Here is a 14,141-nt window from a genome sequence, read left to right as displayed (position 1 = left end):
GGATCCGGATTCCTTTCCGGACTCCGAACCCCCCGCGCCCCTACCAATCGAATCCGATTGGGCGCCGATAATGGAGTTCACCGCAACGGACATCTTTCAACACTCGCCCTTCGACGACATCCTGAACTCACTAAAGTCTCTCTCTTTATCAGGAGAGGCATGGCCGGACTACGGTCAGCAAGGATGGGATGCGGACGACGAAGAAATTCGAAGCCCACCCACCACCCACTTTGTAGCCACTGTCGACGATTTAACCGACATGCTTGACTTCGACTCCGAAGACATCGACGGTATGGACGACGATGCAGGAGACGAACAGGAACCAGCACCTGTAGGGCGCTGGAAGGCCACCTCGTCATATGATATATACATGGTGGATACTCCAAAAGATGGAGATGGCGATGGAACAGCGGAGGATGACACCTCCAAGAAATAGCCAAAGCGCCGGTGTCAGCGGCGCCGGTCTAAATCCCGCCAAAGCAAAAACGGTGATTCCGGCACGGGAGAGAATACTACCCCGAATAGCGCCGAAGAACACCCCCTACAGCAAGATTCGGCACGGGAAGATGGAGAAGCCAGCCCTCATGAGAGAGCGGTAGACCGAGAGGTTGAGGATGATAACTATATGCCTCCCTCCGAAGACGAGGCAAGTCTCGACGACGACGAATTCGTCGTACCATCGGACCCCGCCGAACAAGAGCGTTTCAAACGCAGGCTTTTAGCCACGGCAAGCAGCCTCAAGAAAAAGCAGCAACAGCTTAGAGCTGATCATGATTTGCTAGCTGACAGATGGACCGAAGTCCTTGTAGCCGAAGAGTATGAACTCGAACGCCCCTCCAAGAGTTACCCAAAGCGCAGGCCGCTACCCCGATTAGAGGAGGAAGCACCTGCATCACCAGCGCACGACATGGCCGACCGGCCACCTCGCGGCCGCGACAGAGAGGCCTCTCGGCCCTCCACCCAAGCCATGCCCCGGCGTCGTTCAACCAAGGCACGGGAAAATGCGCCAGACCTACGAGACATACTGGAGGACAAGGCAAAACAAACAAGATCAACCTACGGATCGAGCAGGTGCCCCATGGCACGTGACGGTGATCTTCATTCCGGATACAACAAATCCGGCCGGGCCGAACACAACAGACATAGCCCCTTCGAGCTGCGTCGTGATATAGCCCAGTATAGAGGCGCCGCACACCCATTATGCTTCACAGACGAAGTAATGGATCATAAAATCCCAGAGGGTTTCAAACCCGTAAACATCGAATCATATGATGGAACAACAGATCCTACGGTATGGATTGAGGATTATCTCCTCCATATCCACATGGCCCGCGGCGATGATCTACACGCCATCAAATACCTCCCGCTCAAACTTAAGGGACCAGCCCGGCATTGGCTTAACAGCTTGCCAGCAGACTCAATCGGTCCTTGGGAGGACCTGGAAGCCGCATTCCTCGACAACTTCCAGGGCACTTATGTGCGACCACCGGATGCCGATGACTTAAGCCACATAATTCAACAGCCAGAGGAATCGGCCAGGCAATTTTGGACACGGTTCCTAACAAAGAAAAACTAGATAGTTGACTGTCCGGACGCAGAGGCCCTAGCAGCCTTCAAGCATAATATCCGCGATGAGTGGCTCGCCCGGCACCTGGGACAGGAAAAGCCGAAGTCCATGGCAGCCCTCACAACACTCATGACCCGCTTTTGCGCGGGAGAAGACAGCTGGCTAGCTCGCAGTAACAACTTAGCAAAGAACCCTGGTAATTCGGATACCAAGGACAAAAGTGGCAGTACACCTCGGAATAAGCAAAAGCGTTGCGTTAGCAGCGACAGCAACGAAGACACGGCAGTTAATGCCGGATTCAGAGGCTATAAATCCGGTCAGCGGAAAAAGCCATTCAAAAAGAATACTCAGGGCCCGTCCAGTTTGGACCGAATACTCGACCGCTTGTGCCAGATACATGGCACCCCCGAAAGGCCAGCCAATCACACCAACAGGGATTGTTGGGTGTTCAAGCAGGCAGGCAAGCTAAGAGCCGAAAATAAAGACAAGGGGCTGCATAGCGATGACGAGGAGGAGCCCAGGCCACCGAACAACAGTGGACAGAAGGGTTTTCCCCCACAAGTGCGGACGGTGAACATGATATACGCAACCCACATTCCCAAGAGGGAGCGGAAGCGTGCGCTACGGGACATATACGCGATGGAGCCAGTCGCTCCAAAGTTCAACCCATGGTCCTCCTGCCCGATCACTTTTGATCGAAGGGACCACCCCACTAGCATCCGTCACGGCGGCTTCGCCGCATTGGTTCTCGACCCAATTATCGACGGATTTCATCTCACAAGAGTCCTCATGGACGGCGGAAGTAGCCTGAACCTGCTTTACCAGGATACAGTGCGGAAAATGGGCATAGATCCCTCGAGGATTAAGCCCACAAAAACGACCTTTAAAGGCGTTATACCAGGTGTAGAGGCCAACTGTACAGGCTCAGTAACACTTGAAGTGGTCTTCGGGTCCCCGAACAATTTCCGAAGCGAAGAGTTAATCTTCGATATAGTCCCGTTTCGCAGTGGCTATCATACCCTGCTCGGGCGAACTGCATTTGCAAAGTTCAATGCGGTACCGCACTACGCATATCTCAAGCTCAAGATGCCAGGCCCTTGAGGAGTAATCACGGTCAACGGAAACACTGAACGCTCCCTCCGTACGGAGGAGCACACGGCGGCCCTCGCAGCGGAAGTACAAAGCAGCCTTCTTAGGCAATTCTCCAGTCCGGCCATTAAAAAGCCAGACACTGCCAAGCATGCCCGGAGTAACCTACAACAAGACCGCCTGGCACATTCTGAGCAGGCATAGCAATGCGGCCCCAACCCCAGCCCTCGCGACATAGCGAAACCAGTGCCTCACGTACATAACTACGCTCTTGAAATACCATGGGCGCAGGGGAAGGGGCACAATAACGGCAAACCCAAAATACAGCTTAAAACGTACTAGGGGCTGCCGAATTCTTTTTTTAATTTTCTCTTACTTTCAGGACTCCATACTTCGGATGACCTATTCGGCAATTCAACTGCCGCACAAACGATGCAAGATCCAGGGAAGCAGACAAGCCATGCCGCATTATGGAACTCCCAGGTGGTCTCTGTTACGAGCAGTATACCTATTTTGGCATACAATTCCGCGGCCTGCTCCTGGCCAGGACATGTTAAATAGCCCGATATCTTTTGCTTATCGCACTACTTGTATCGTTCTGCTTTGATAGCAGCCTTTCTATTAACAATGCATAGCTTTTTGTCTATTTTTTGCATTATCCTCCTTTCATATATATGTTTATTAAATGACATGTTGCACCCGTACACCATGGTACGGCAAACACGCCAGGGGCTTCAGTACCCCTCAATATGGTGTGAGAAGCCCGTACACTTTCACAAGTGCGGCACCCCGAACTTATAACACTATATGCATCGGCTCCGAATCATGATTTGGGTCAATAGTAGGGTTTGCCCGGCTCCTATGTTTTGGTGCCTTACGTTCCGCTATATCGGCTAAGGTAGCACTAGGAGAACCACTGCGATTGTGCCCCAGTTGAGCTGGGTTAAGCACCTCAGTGGAGAAAGCTAAAATTGACTATCATGATGAGACGAGAGACCGGTCGCTGTTCGAGAGGTTTTTCGAGTCCCTAAAGACTTATGCCGCTTCGAGCAAGGAGCCGGCTTTGTCCGGCCAAGGCGTGGATAGCGCCCCGAACTCGGTCTTCCGAACTAGGGGCTTCGCCGAAATTTAAAATTATAGAGTTCTATGGCTAAGTGAGAGTGTTCAAGCATTATAGTCCGATTGCCTGGTTCGTTGTGCTGAGCGCCTCCCTCGAAGGACCCAACTATGGGAAAAAGAGCGCTCAGGTTTATCCCGAACACCCCAGCACTAGTGGCATGGGGGCAGAAGCCGACGACTGGCCATCTCTCAATTCTTTGATAAACGGCCGCACAGAAAGTAATATTTTAAATTCAACAAGCATTGCTTAGCGCATATGAACAAGTTTTCAGCGCACAGGATAAACACGAGCGAGTTCATTCAAAAATTACATCCTTGGTACACTCATCCGCCACACCCGCAAGAACATCCTTATAGTAGTTCTCGGGCTTGCGATGCTCCTTCCCCAGCGGCGGCCCGTCCCTAACAAGCTTCTCACCGTCCATCTTACCCCAGTGCACCTTTGCACGGGCAAGGGCCCTACGGGCACCTTCGATGCAGACGGAGCGCTTGATGACCTCGAGCCTTGGACAAGCCTCCACCAGCCACCGCACCAGCCCGAAGTAGCTCCCAGGCAGGGCCTCTCCGGGCCACAGCCAAACTATGAAGCCCTTCATGGCCTGTTCGGCCACCTTGTGGAGCTCGACCAGCTATTTCAGCTGGTCGCTCAAGGGCACAGGGTGTCCGGCCTCAGCATACTGAGACCAGAACACCTTCTCCGTCGAGCTGCCCTCTTCAGCTCGGTAGAATGCGGTAGCGTCGGATACGCTGCGGGGAAGATCTGCGAATGCCCCTGGAGAGCTCCGGATTCGGGTAAGTAACAAGTAGTTTACTTTTATATTTCTGCTTTGCATAAAGAATGCCTTACCCGCTGCTATCTTTTTCATCTCCTCCAACTCTTGGAGGGCCTTTTGGGCTTCGGCCTTGGCAGACTTGGCAGTCTCAAGGGCCGTCGCGAGCTCGGACGCTTGCGTCTTTGACTCAAGCTCCAGACTCTCATGTTTTTTCATGAGAGCCTGAAGCTCTTGCTGCACCTCGCCGACCCGGGCCTCAAGTTTCTCTCGCTCGGTGCGCTCCGCGGCCGCTTTCTTTTCGGCCTCGGACAGCGCCTGCTTGAGGGTCGCCACCTCAGTCGTGGCCCCTACAATAAGCAGTACAATCCTGTTATTTTTTGCAATCGCGTCTTTTTATAGGCACTTTTTTCTGTAAGGTATTTCTTACCTTCTTTCTCCTCGAGCTGCCGCTTGGGAAGGCCGAGCTCTTGCTCGGTCCACTCGAGTCCCTGTTTCAGGGCACCCACCTCCGCAGTCAGTGCGGCGGTGGCTAGCAGTGAAGCCTGCATACGCATATTGACTCTTTGTTGTTAGACTCCTGCGAAATTTAATAGATCCTCTATTCGGCTTTTCTTTCCGAACACCAAACAGAGCATCAGGGGCTACTGTCTATGCGGTTATATTCTTACATATTTTTTACTTACCTCGAAGCCTGTTAGAAGGCTAGCGCAAGCTTCACTCAGTCCGCTCTTGGCGACTAAACCTTCTGGATCACCGTACTCATAATAGTACGGTGCTCCTCGTTGATGGAGGCGCCGTCAAGCACCTCTAGCAGATTGTCCGGCACCTCTGGTTGGACGGAGGCCGCCGGCTCAGAAGGCTTGCTCCTCTTGGAAGGAGTTCGCCTACCGCGGTCCGGAACTGTTGAAGATTCCGGTGCGGTGTCCGGCACAAAGCCGGACTTGGAGCCCTGGGGGGTCTTGTCCCCTTTACTCCTGGAGTCCGGGAGGTCGCCTTGCGGCTCCTCCAGGACCACCTCCTCCTGCCCCGGAGCTCGTTGCGACGCCACTTCGGCGTCATCCGCAGTGCAGGGGGAGACAGCGGGCGGAACTGAGTTCACGTCCGATGAATCCAGGGAGTCGCTCGATGACTCGTTGAGTTCGGCCCGGGGCGGGCTGCATAATTATGTTCGACATTAGGGAAGGCTGTGCAACAAAGGAACGTCATGAGTTACTCTGATATCCGAATACTTACGATTTCGCCGGACGCTTGGCCCTATCTGGTCACTCCTCTTCGTCCTCTTCGGCGTCAGGGGAGTAGTTCGGCGGAGGGGTCTTCCTCTTCCTGGACCCTTCGGCCTCCCCCGTTGGGGCGGCCTTCCTTTTCTTTCCTCCCCCCGCTGGAGGGGGAGAGTGTTCTTCTTCCTCCTCCTCGTTCTCACGGGAGGAGAGCGTCTCGGACTCGTCGGATGACGAGTCTGACACCACCACATTACGGGTACTCTTTCGAGTCCCCGTGGCCTTCTTCTTCTTGGCCTTCTTCTCTGGCACCACATAAGGTGCCGGAACCAGCAGCTTCACTAGGAGAGCAGGGGCTGGGTCTTCGGGCAAGGGAGCCGAGCAGTTAATCGATCCGGACTGCGCCTGCCAAGCCTGTCAAAGGTGAGGGAGTTTAGATCCCACATAGAGTCAAACTATGAAGAAACTTAACATCCTGTAAAAGGTGAAAATAGCTTACCTCGCTAGCGTGACGCTGCGAGCTGTATCCGCGGTCCTCGGAAGCGGATGTGGGAGCCTCGGCGCCTTTGGTTAGCACCTTCCAGACGTCTTCATACATCGTGTCAAAGAGCTGGTTAAGGGTTTGGTGCTGCGCCGGGTCAAACTCCCACAGATTAAAGCCCCGTTGTTGACACGGGAGGATCCCACGGACGAGGATAACCTGGACTACATTGACAAGCTTGATCGGCTTGCTCACCAGGGACTGGATGCATGTCTGCAATCCGGTCACCTCTTTTTCGTCGCCCCACGACAGGCCCGTCTCTTTCCAGGACATAAGCCGCGTGGGGGGTCCGGATCGGAACTTGGGGGCTGCGATCCATTTCGGATCGCGCGGCTCGGTGATGTAAAACCACCATGATTGCCACCCCTTCAGGGTCTCCATGAAGGAGCCCTTGAGCCATAGGACGTTGGCCATCTTGCCCGCCATGGCGCCTCCGCACTCCGCCTGGCTGCCGCGCACCACCTTGGGCTTGACGTTGAAGGTCTTGAGCCAGAGGCCAAAATGGGGGCGGATGCAGAGGAAAGCCTCGCACACGATGATAAACGCCGAGATGTTGAGGACGAAGTTCGGGGCCAGATCGTGGAAATCCAGGCCATAGTAGAACATGAGCCCCCGGACAAATGGGTGGAGTGGGAAACCCAGTCCGCGGAGGAAGTGGGGAAGGAATACTACCCTCTCATGGGGCCTTGGGGTTGGGATAAGCTGCCCTTCCTCGGGAAGCCGGTGCGCGATGTCCTTGGACAAGTATCCGGCCTTCCTTAGCTTTTTAACATGGCCCTCCGTGACGGTGGAGACCATCCACTTGCCTCCCGCTCCGGACATTGCTGGAGGAGGTTGAGGTAGGAAGCGCGGGCTTGGGCGCTGGAGCTCGAGTGCGCAGGAGATGGATAGGCAAAGGAGGAAGAAGGCGTAGGTAAAAAGGTGGATCCTTATCCCCTTATATGGGCGGATGCGGTTGTGCGTCCCCACCAGCCTAGTAAAACTCGCTTGCCTCCCAAGCGCCGTGATAAATGGCGCAGTTGGGTTACCCACGTCCGTATTGATGAGAATCCCGTAAAAGGGGGCACACGATCTCTGCTTTGACAAGACGTGCCAAGGAAACCGCCTCGCTAAACGTGCTGAGGTGGAAAAGTAAAAACGATTCGAGTAAAGGACTTGGCCGTAGTATGATGTCACGCTGCGGAATGCGTCAGCAGATTAGATTTGTGTTGATATTATTCTCTCTATGGAAATATGGGGAAACTTATTTTGCAGAGCCGGACACTATCCTTGGTGTTTAAAATCTTCTTGAAGGACTTGGAGGAGGAACCCGCCTTGCAATGCCGAAGACAATCTGCGCGTCGGACTCGTCGTCATTGAAGCCTGGTTCAGGGGCTACTGAGGGAGTCCTGGATTAGGGGGTGTTCGGGTAGCCGGACTATACCTTCAGCCGGACTCCAGGGCTATGAAGATACAAGATTGAAGACTTCGTCCCGTGTCCGGATGGGACTTTCCTTGGTGTGGAAGGCAATCTTGGCGATGCGGATATTCAAGATCTCTTACCATTGTAACCGACTCTGTGTAACCCTAACCCTATCCGGTGTCTATATAAACCGGAGGGTTCTAGTCCATAGGACGACTTCAATATACAACAATCATACCATAGGCTAGTTTCTAGGGTTTAGCCTCCTTGATCTCGTGGTAGATCTACTCTTGTACTACCCATATTATCAATATTAATCAAGCAAGAGTAGGGTTTTACCTGCATCGAGAGGGACCGAACCTGGGTAAAAACATCGTGTCCCTTGTCTCCTGTTACCATCCGCCTAGACGCATAGTTCGGGACCCCCTACCCGAGATCCGCCGGTTTTGACACCGACACCGAGCGCCAAGCGGCAATGGAGCGGAATGCGCGGGAGGAGTGGGAGGAGGCGGAGCGGCAGAAGGCGGCGGCAGCCAAGGCGGCGCAGGAAGAAGCCGACGCGGCCGCCAAGGCCCAGGCCGACGCCGCGGCCAAGGAGCGGGCGGACGCGGTCGCCAGGGCGCGGGCGGAGAAGGCCACACGCGGCCAAGTGCCGCAACTTGTCATTCCTCTACGCGCCGCTTCGCCAGTGCCAGGGACCCAGGCGCCGACTGGAGGAGCCGGCGACGAACAGCCGGTTGCGGAGGGCGGAGGAGGCGACTGCACCTGACCGACGGCTATGGAGAGATCGAGGACATGCTCGACGGTGAGTTGTTCTTTCCTTTCTTCTGCCTACCGACATGTCATATGAGCCGGCTTCTGACTTCATACTTCTTTTTTCTTCTTGTGCAAAGTATTTTCCTGATCACGCCATTGCCGCCAGCCAAGCCATCGAGGCTCGCCGCGATGAGCGAAGGCTGGCTGGTGCAGAAATCGCGCCTAACGCCCCACGGACCCTCGCCGAGCAGCTTCTCGCCGTTCAAGCTCGTCTCCAACCGGCCCATCAGGCGCTCCGCCGTCTGCAACGCACCGGAGCCCAGGTGGTCTCCTCCCTCTGGCCAGGTGCTCTGATTCTGCTCACCCCCATTCGGACCTCTGACTGGTTAGAGGTGGCTGTCGGCTGCCTCAAGGCGTGGAAGGGCTCCGCAGCCCGGGCAGGTGCACGACGGGCCTTGGAGTTCGTCAAGGGGTGGTACCCTGGGCTGAACCAAGCCCAGTTGGCCACTCTCCGTACTGAAGCCAGCGAAGAGTTGGCGACGGTGGCGCCCGAGCTCTATCATCGCGTCGCGGCGATAGCCGAGTACACGGACACCAGTGTCTTCCTCCCCAAGCTAAATGAGGAGGGCGCCGAGGCGCCGCCTAACTGGTTCGGGATGGACCCAGAAGACGGCGAGGACTCAGTGGAGGAGATCGCCTCCGGCGATGGAGGGTGTGGAGGACGAGGACGAGGACGGCGAAGACGATGCGCCGGATGATGGAGACGATAGCCGGCCTCAGCCTGACAAAGTCTCGACCAACGAGCAGCGCGCCGGTGAGCCCACTGTCGTCGGTGCTGACTAGGCCAAGACCAACCAAGCGGCCGTTCCACCACCCAGAGCCTCGACCTCCGCCGACCCCTGCGATCCGGCTTCTGCTCCTCTGGCCTAGGCAGCCAAGTTATCTTTCTTTCCTATTTTGTAATCTCTTTGAACAAACTTGCTAGATTTGCGCAGTTTCACCCGCTGGGGGTGTATTCAAACTCTGTTGAATGTTGGCCAAGGGCCTTTTGCTATGTAAATTATCTTTGTCGATTTCCAACTTGTCTTGCTTTTCTGCTCCTTTGGCTTTTTCCTTTGCCGCCTTCCCTTAGCTGCCGTCTTGCCAACCGGAACGTCGCTCTGCGGTCTGTGGCTGGGTCAAGTACTTGGCCATTTTGGGAAGGCAAGTACTTTAGCCGTTTGTAGAGCATGGCAAGTTAAGTTAGAAACCAGCCGGTCGACTACTCAACAGTCGGTCGGCGAGGCGAGGAACCGGCTTGGCCTATGCGAATGTTTTGGTACTTAGCCATTTTTCGTGTGGGCACCATTTCCTGCCTTTAACTCTTGCCAGCCGGACAGTCGCTCTACGAGCTACGGCTGATGGCAAGAGAGGGCTTAGGTGTCGGCACACTACTTGTCTGACTGTAGGTAGCATTGACATAGCACAAGGCGGCAAACCCCCGGGCTGACTGGTCGAACCCGGTGCCAGGCAGAATAACGAAATAACACATTCATAGGCATAGTACTTATCGTATAGATAAAAAAGGGGTAACCCCTGAGCACTCCTCGAGGGATCCGATGTCTTAACACTTAATACAAAAGGTAGCGTGGTACATACTGCATCAACTGTAAAATCTTCGGAGGCGATTTGCATTCCATGGGCATTCCGATTCCTTGCCGGAGTCGTCTCTCTTGCGTGCTCTGGGCTTCTGTGCATCGATGAGGTAGTAGGAGTCGTTGCCCAAAGCTTTGCTGATGATGAACGGCCTTCCCAAGGGGCCGAGAGCTTGTGCTGGCCGGCTGTTCACTAGATCAGCCAGAGCACAAGGTCTCCCTCTTAGAACGATCTTGGCTTGACCTTCCGACTATGGTAGCCGCGCAGACTCTGCTGGTAGATGGCGGACCGGTTAAGTGCTAATAGTCGGCCCTCTTCCAGCAGATCAACGCCGTCTTCTCTTGCTTCTTTCACCTCCGCCTCCATGTACATGGTGATGCGAGGTGAGTCGAACTCGACGTCAGTTGGGATGACGGCCCCAGCCCCGTACACGAGGAAGAATGGAGTGAAGCTGGTTGATTTGTTCGGAGTGGTGTGGAGGCTCCAGAGGACGGCCGGCAGCTCATCGATCCAGCAGCCAGTCGAGCGCCCCAGTGGCTTGGCCAGTCGGGGCTTGATGCTGGAGAGGATGAGGCCGTTTGCTCGCTCGACTTGGCCATTTGACTGCGGATGGGCAACAGACGCTAAGTCCGGTCGGATGCCCTGCGTCGCACAGAAACGGGCCAAGGCTCCCTTAGCAAAGTCCGTGCCATTGTCGGTGATGATGTTGTGTGGCACACCGTATCGGACGGTGATATCTGTAATGAAGGTCACAACAGTCGGACCGTTCAGTTTCTTGATTGGCTTCGCTTCAATCCATTTGGTGAATTTTTCCACAGTGACAAGTAGATGGGTCATGCCGCCGCGTGCTGTCTTGAATGGTCCCACCATGTCCAGCCCCCAAATGGCAAATGCCAAGTGAGAGGGTGGTCTTGAGTGCAGAGGCCAGCAGATGTTGCTTGGAGCTGAATTTCTGGCACCCCTTGTAATGCTTGATCAGATCCTTGGCGCCTTCCAAAGCAGTCGGCCAGAATAAACCATGGCGGAAGGCTTTGGCGACAAGGGATCTAGAGGCCGTGTGGTGGCCGCACTCGCCTTGGTGGATATCTTTGAGGATTGCTTGACCCTTCTCTGGTTCTATGCAGCGTTGGAAGACTCCAGTCACGTTGCGTTTGACAAGCTCTCTGTTTACTATTGTGTAGGCTCCTGCTCGGTGCTGCACTTGCCGGGCCAAGATCTCGTCTGCCGGCAGTTCTCTGGTCGCCAGAAACTTGAGGATGGGTTGTGCCCATGATGGTGCTTGAATTTCTTCTACTGCCACTACGGCCACTTGTACTAGGGCGGTTGGGTTGCGAGGTGGCGGGTTGGGGTCGGCCGCCGCTTGCTCCGTTGTTGAAGTCTCCGGGCCAACTGCTGCAGCCCCCGGGCCGGGTGCGACTGCTGCAGTCCCCGAGCCCCTTGCCGAAGTCCCCGGGCCGGCTGTTGAAGCTCTTGAGTCGGATCCGACTGCTTCAGGAGCAGCCGGCACGAAGATGGACTCGGATTCTGGAGAAGTCTTGATTGACGGCTCGCGGAGGCACTGAAGGGAGACACCGGCTGGTATTGCTTGACGGGTGAAGTCGATCCATGCCAGGGTATCAGCTGGCTCGTTTTCATTTCATGGCACGTGAAGGAACTGACACCCCTCGAAATATTTGCTGAGTTGTTGAACGAGGAAGCGGTAACTTGCCATGTTTGCATCCTTGGCGTCCCAGTCACCAGACGACTGTTGGACCACCAAGTCGGAGTCGCCGTAGCACAGGATCCGGCGGATGCCGATCTCTTTGGCCAGCCGAAGGCTATGTACTAGCGCCTCATACTCGGCCACATTGTTGGAGGCGGCGAAGTGAATTTGCAATGTGTATTTCAGCTTGTCGCCTTTGGGAGAGGTGAGGATAACGCCGGCTCCCAAGCCGGTGCGCATCTTCGAGCCATCAAAGTGCATCCGCCAATGGGTGGAGTCCAGAGCTAGCGGCAGGTACTAGGTCTCAGCCCAGTCAATGAGGAAGTCGGCTAGTGCTTGGGACTTGATGGCGGTGTGTGGCTGGTAGAAGATGGTGTAGGGGGCCAACTCGATGGCCCGTTTGGCCACCCGGCCAGATGCATCTCTATTGCCTATGATCTCGGCAAGTGGGGCAGTGTAGACAACCGTGATAGGGTGCTCTTGAAAATAAGGCTTCAACTTCTTGGCAGCAAAGTGCACGCCGTAACACATTTTTTGGTAGTGGGGGTAGTTCTGCTTTGAGGTTGACAGCACCTCGCTCAAATAATACATAGGCCTCTGGACCGGCTGTGCCCTGCCGGCCTCTGGGCGCTCTACTACCATGACAGTGCTGACCACCCGGCTAGTAGCGGCGATGTAGAGGTACATGGGCTCTTTAACAGCCGGGGCCACCAGGACAGATGGGGTGGTCAGCATCTTCTTTAGCTAGAGAAAGGCCTCGTCCGCCTTGTCGTTCCACTCGAAGTGAGTGGTTTTTCTTCATGAGTTGGTACAGGGGAAAAGCCTTCTCACCCAGCCGACTAATGAAGCGGCTGATGGATGCCAAGCAGCCGGTGAACTTCTGGATGTCTCGCAGTTGGGTGGGTTTCTCCATCCTCTCAATAGCTTTGATTTTCATAGGGTTGCACTGAATGTCGCGTTCTGAGACCAGGAAGCCAAGGAGTTGGCCGGCTGGTACCCCAAAGACGCACTTCTCTGGGTTGAGCCTGATTTGAAATTGGTGCAGGTTATCAAAGGTTTCCTTGAGATCTTCCAAGAGGGTACCGCGCTTCTCCGTCTTCACCACAATATCGTCTACATAGACGTGGGCATTTCTGCCGAGTTGCTTGAGGAGGCACTTCTGCATGCAACGCTGAAAGGTGGCACCGGCATTTCTCAAGCCGAATGTCATAGTCAAGTAGCAGAAGGCTCTGAATGGTGTGATGAAGGAGGTCTTCAGGCGGTCAACCAGGTTCAACTTGATCTGATGGTAACCTGAGTAGGCATCCAAGAAACTCAACAGCTCGCATTCGGCTGTGGAGTCTATCACTTGGTCAATCCGGGGCAAAGCAAACGGATCCTTGGGACAGGCTTTATTGAGACTGGTGTAATCAATGCACATGCGCCACTTGTTGTTCTTCTTCAGTACAAGGACTGGGTTGGCAAGACATTCTGGAAAAAATACTTCCATAATGAAGCCGGCTGCTAGAAGCCGGGCTATCTCTTCACCAACAATTCTTCTCTTCTCCTCCGAAAGTCGGCGGAGGGGTTGTTTGAATGGTTTTGCATCTGCTCTAACATGTAGCTTGTGCTCAGTGAAATCCGTCGGAACACCCGGCATGTCTTTGGGAGACCATGTGAAGATGTCTCGATTCTCGAGGAAATCAACGAGCTCGCTTTCCTATTTGCTATCGAGGTTGGTACCTACGATAGCATGCCTCTCCGGGTGCTCGGGGTCCAAGGGGACCTTCTTTGTTTCTTTAGCCGGCTGGAAGGAGCCCTGGGTCTCTGACTCTTTGGGTTCTGGTGATAGGTCCGGCTGCTTGCTGGCCATGGCCACCACCCGGTCTAGGAGCTTCTTCTCAACAGCAATTACAAGGGACTCGGCCAGCCGACTGCTAGCTGCAGCACAGGCGGCCAACTTCTCATAGTCTCTGGCAATTGTGATAATGCCCTTAGTTCCCGGCATCTTGATCTTGAGGTAGGCAAAGTGTGGCACTGCCATGAACTTGGCTAGAGCCGGCCGGCCTAGAAGTACATGATAAGGGCTCTCGAGGTCCACCACCTCAAACCAAATCGCCTCACGGCAGAAGTGATCTTTGTCTCCGAAGAGGACATCTATCTTGACCTTGCCGATTGGTGAGCAGGAAAGGTCAGGCACAATACCAGGGAAAACAGTCTGACTGGGCTGAAGCTGCCTCTCTTTGATGCATAACTTCTCCATGATATCATGGTAAAGGATGTTGATGTTGCTGCTGCCATCTATCAGAATCCGGGAGAAGCAAGCAGCTCGTCTCTCTGTTGCAAGTGTGGCATCCAACA

The 14,141-nt window shown here is 54.7% G+C and overlaps 1 protein-coding gene across 1 annotated transcript; it reads right to left on the bottom strand.

Annotated features, from left to right (window-relative positions):
* Nucleotides 1-13,500: 13,500 nt before the first annotated feature.
* On the bottom strand, nt 13,501-13,824 carry LOC147984758 (uncharacterized). Its single transcript, XM_087541251.1, has one exon. The coding sequence runs from the start codon at nt 13,822-13,824 to the stop codon at nt 13,501-13,503; it is 324 nt and encodes a 107-aa protein (XP_087397377.1).
* Between the last annotated feature and the right edge of the window lie 317 nt (nt 13,825-14,141).

The sequence above is a fragment of the Triticum urartu genome, chromosome 2A (assembly GCF_056163025.1).
Source record: "Triticum urartu cultivar PI428250 chromosome 2A, HENAU_Tu73, whole genome shotgun sequence".
Classification (NCBI taxonomy): domain Eukaryota; kingdom Viridiplantae; phylum Streptophyta; class Magnoliopsida; order Poales; family Poaceae; genus Triticum; species Triticum urartu.
The sequence above is the reverse complement of the archived record's forward strand: the minus strand, read 5'-3'. Positions and strand labels throughout refer to the sequence as shown.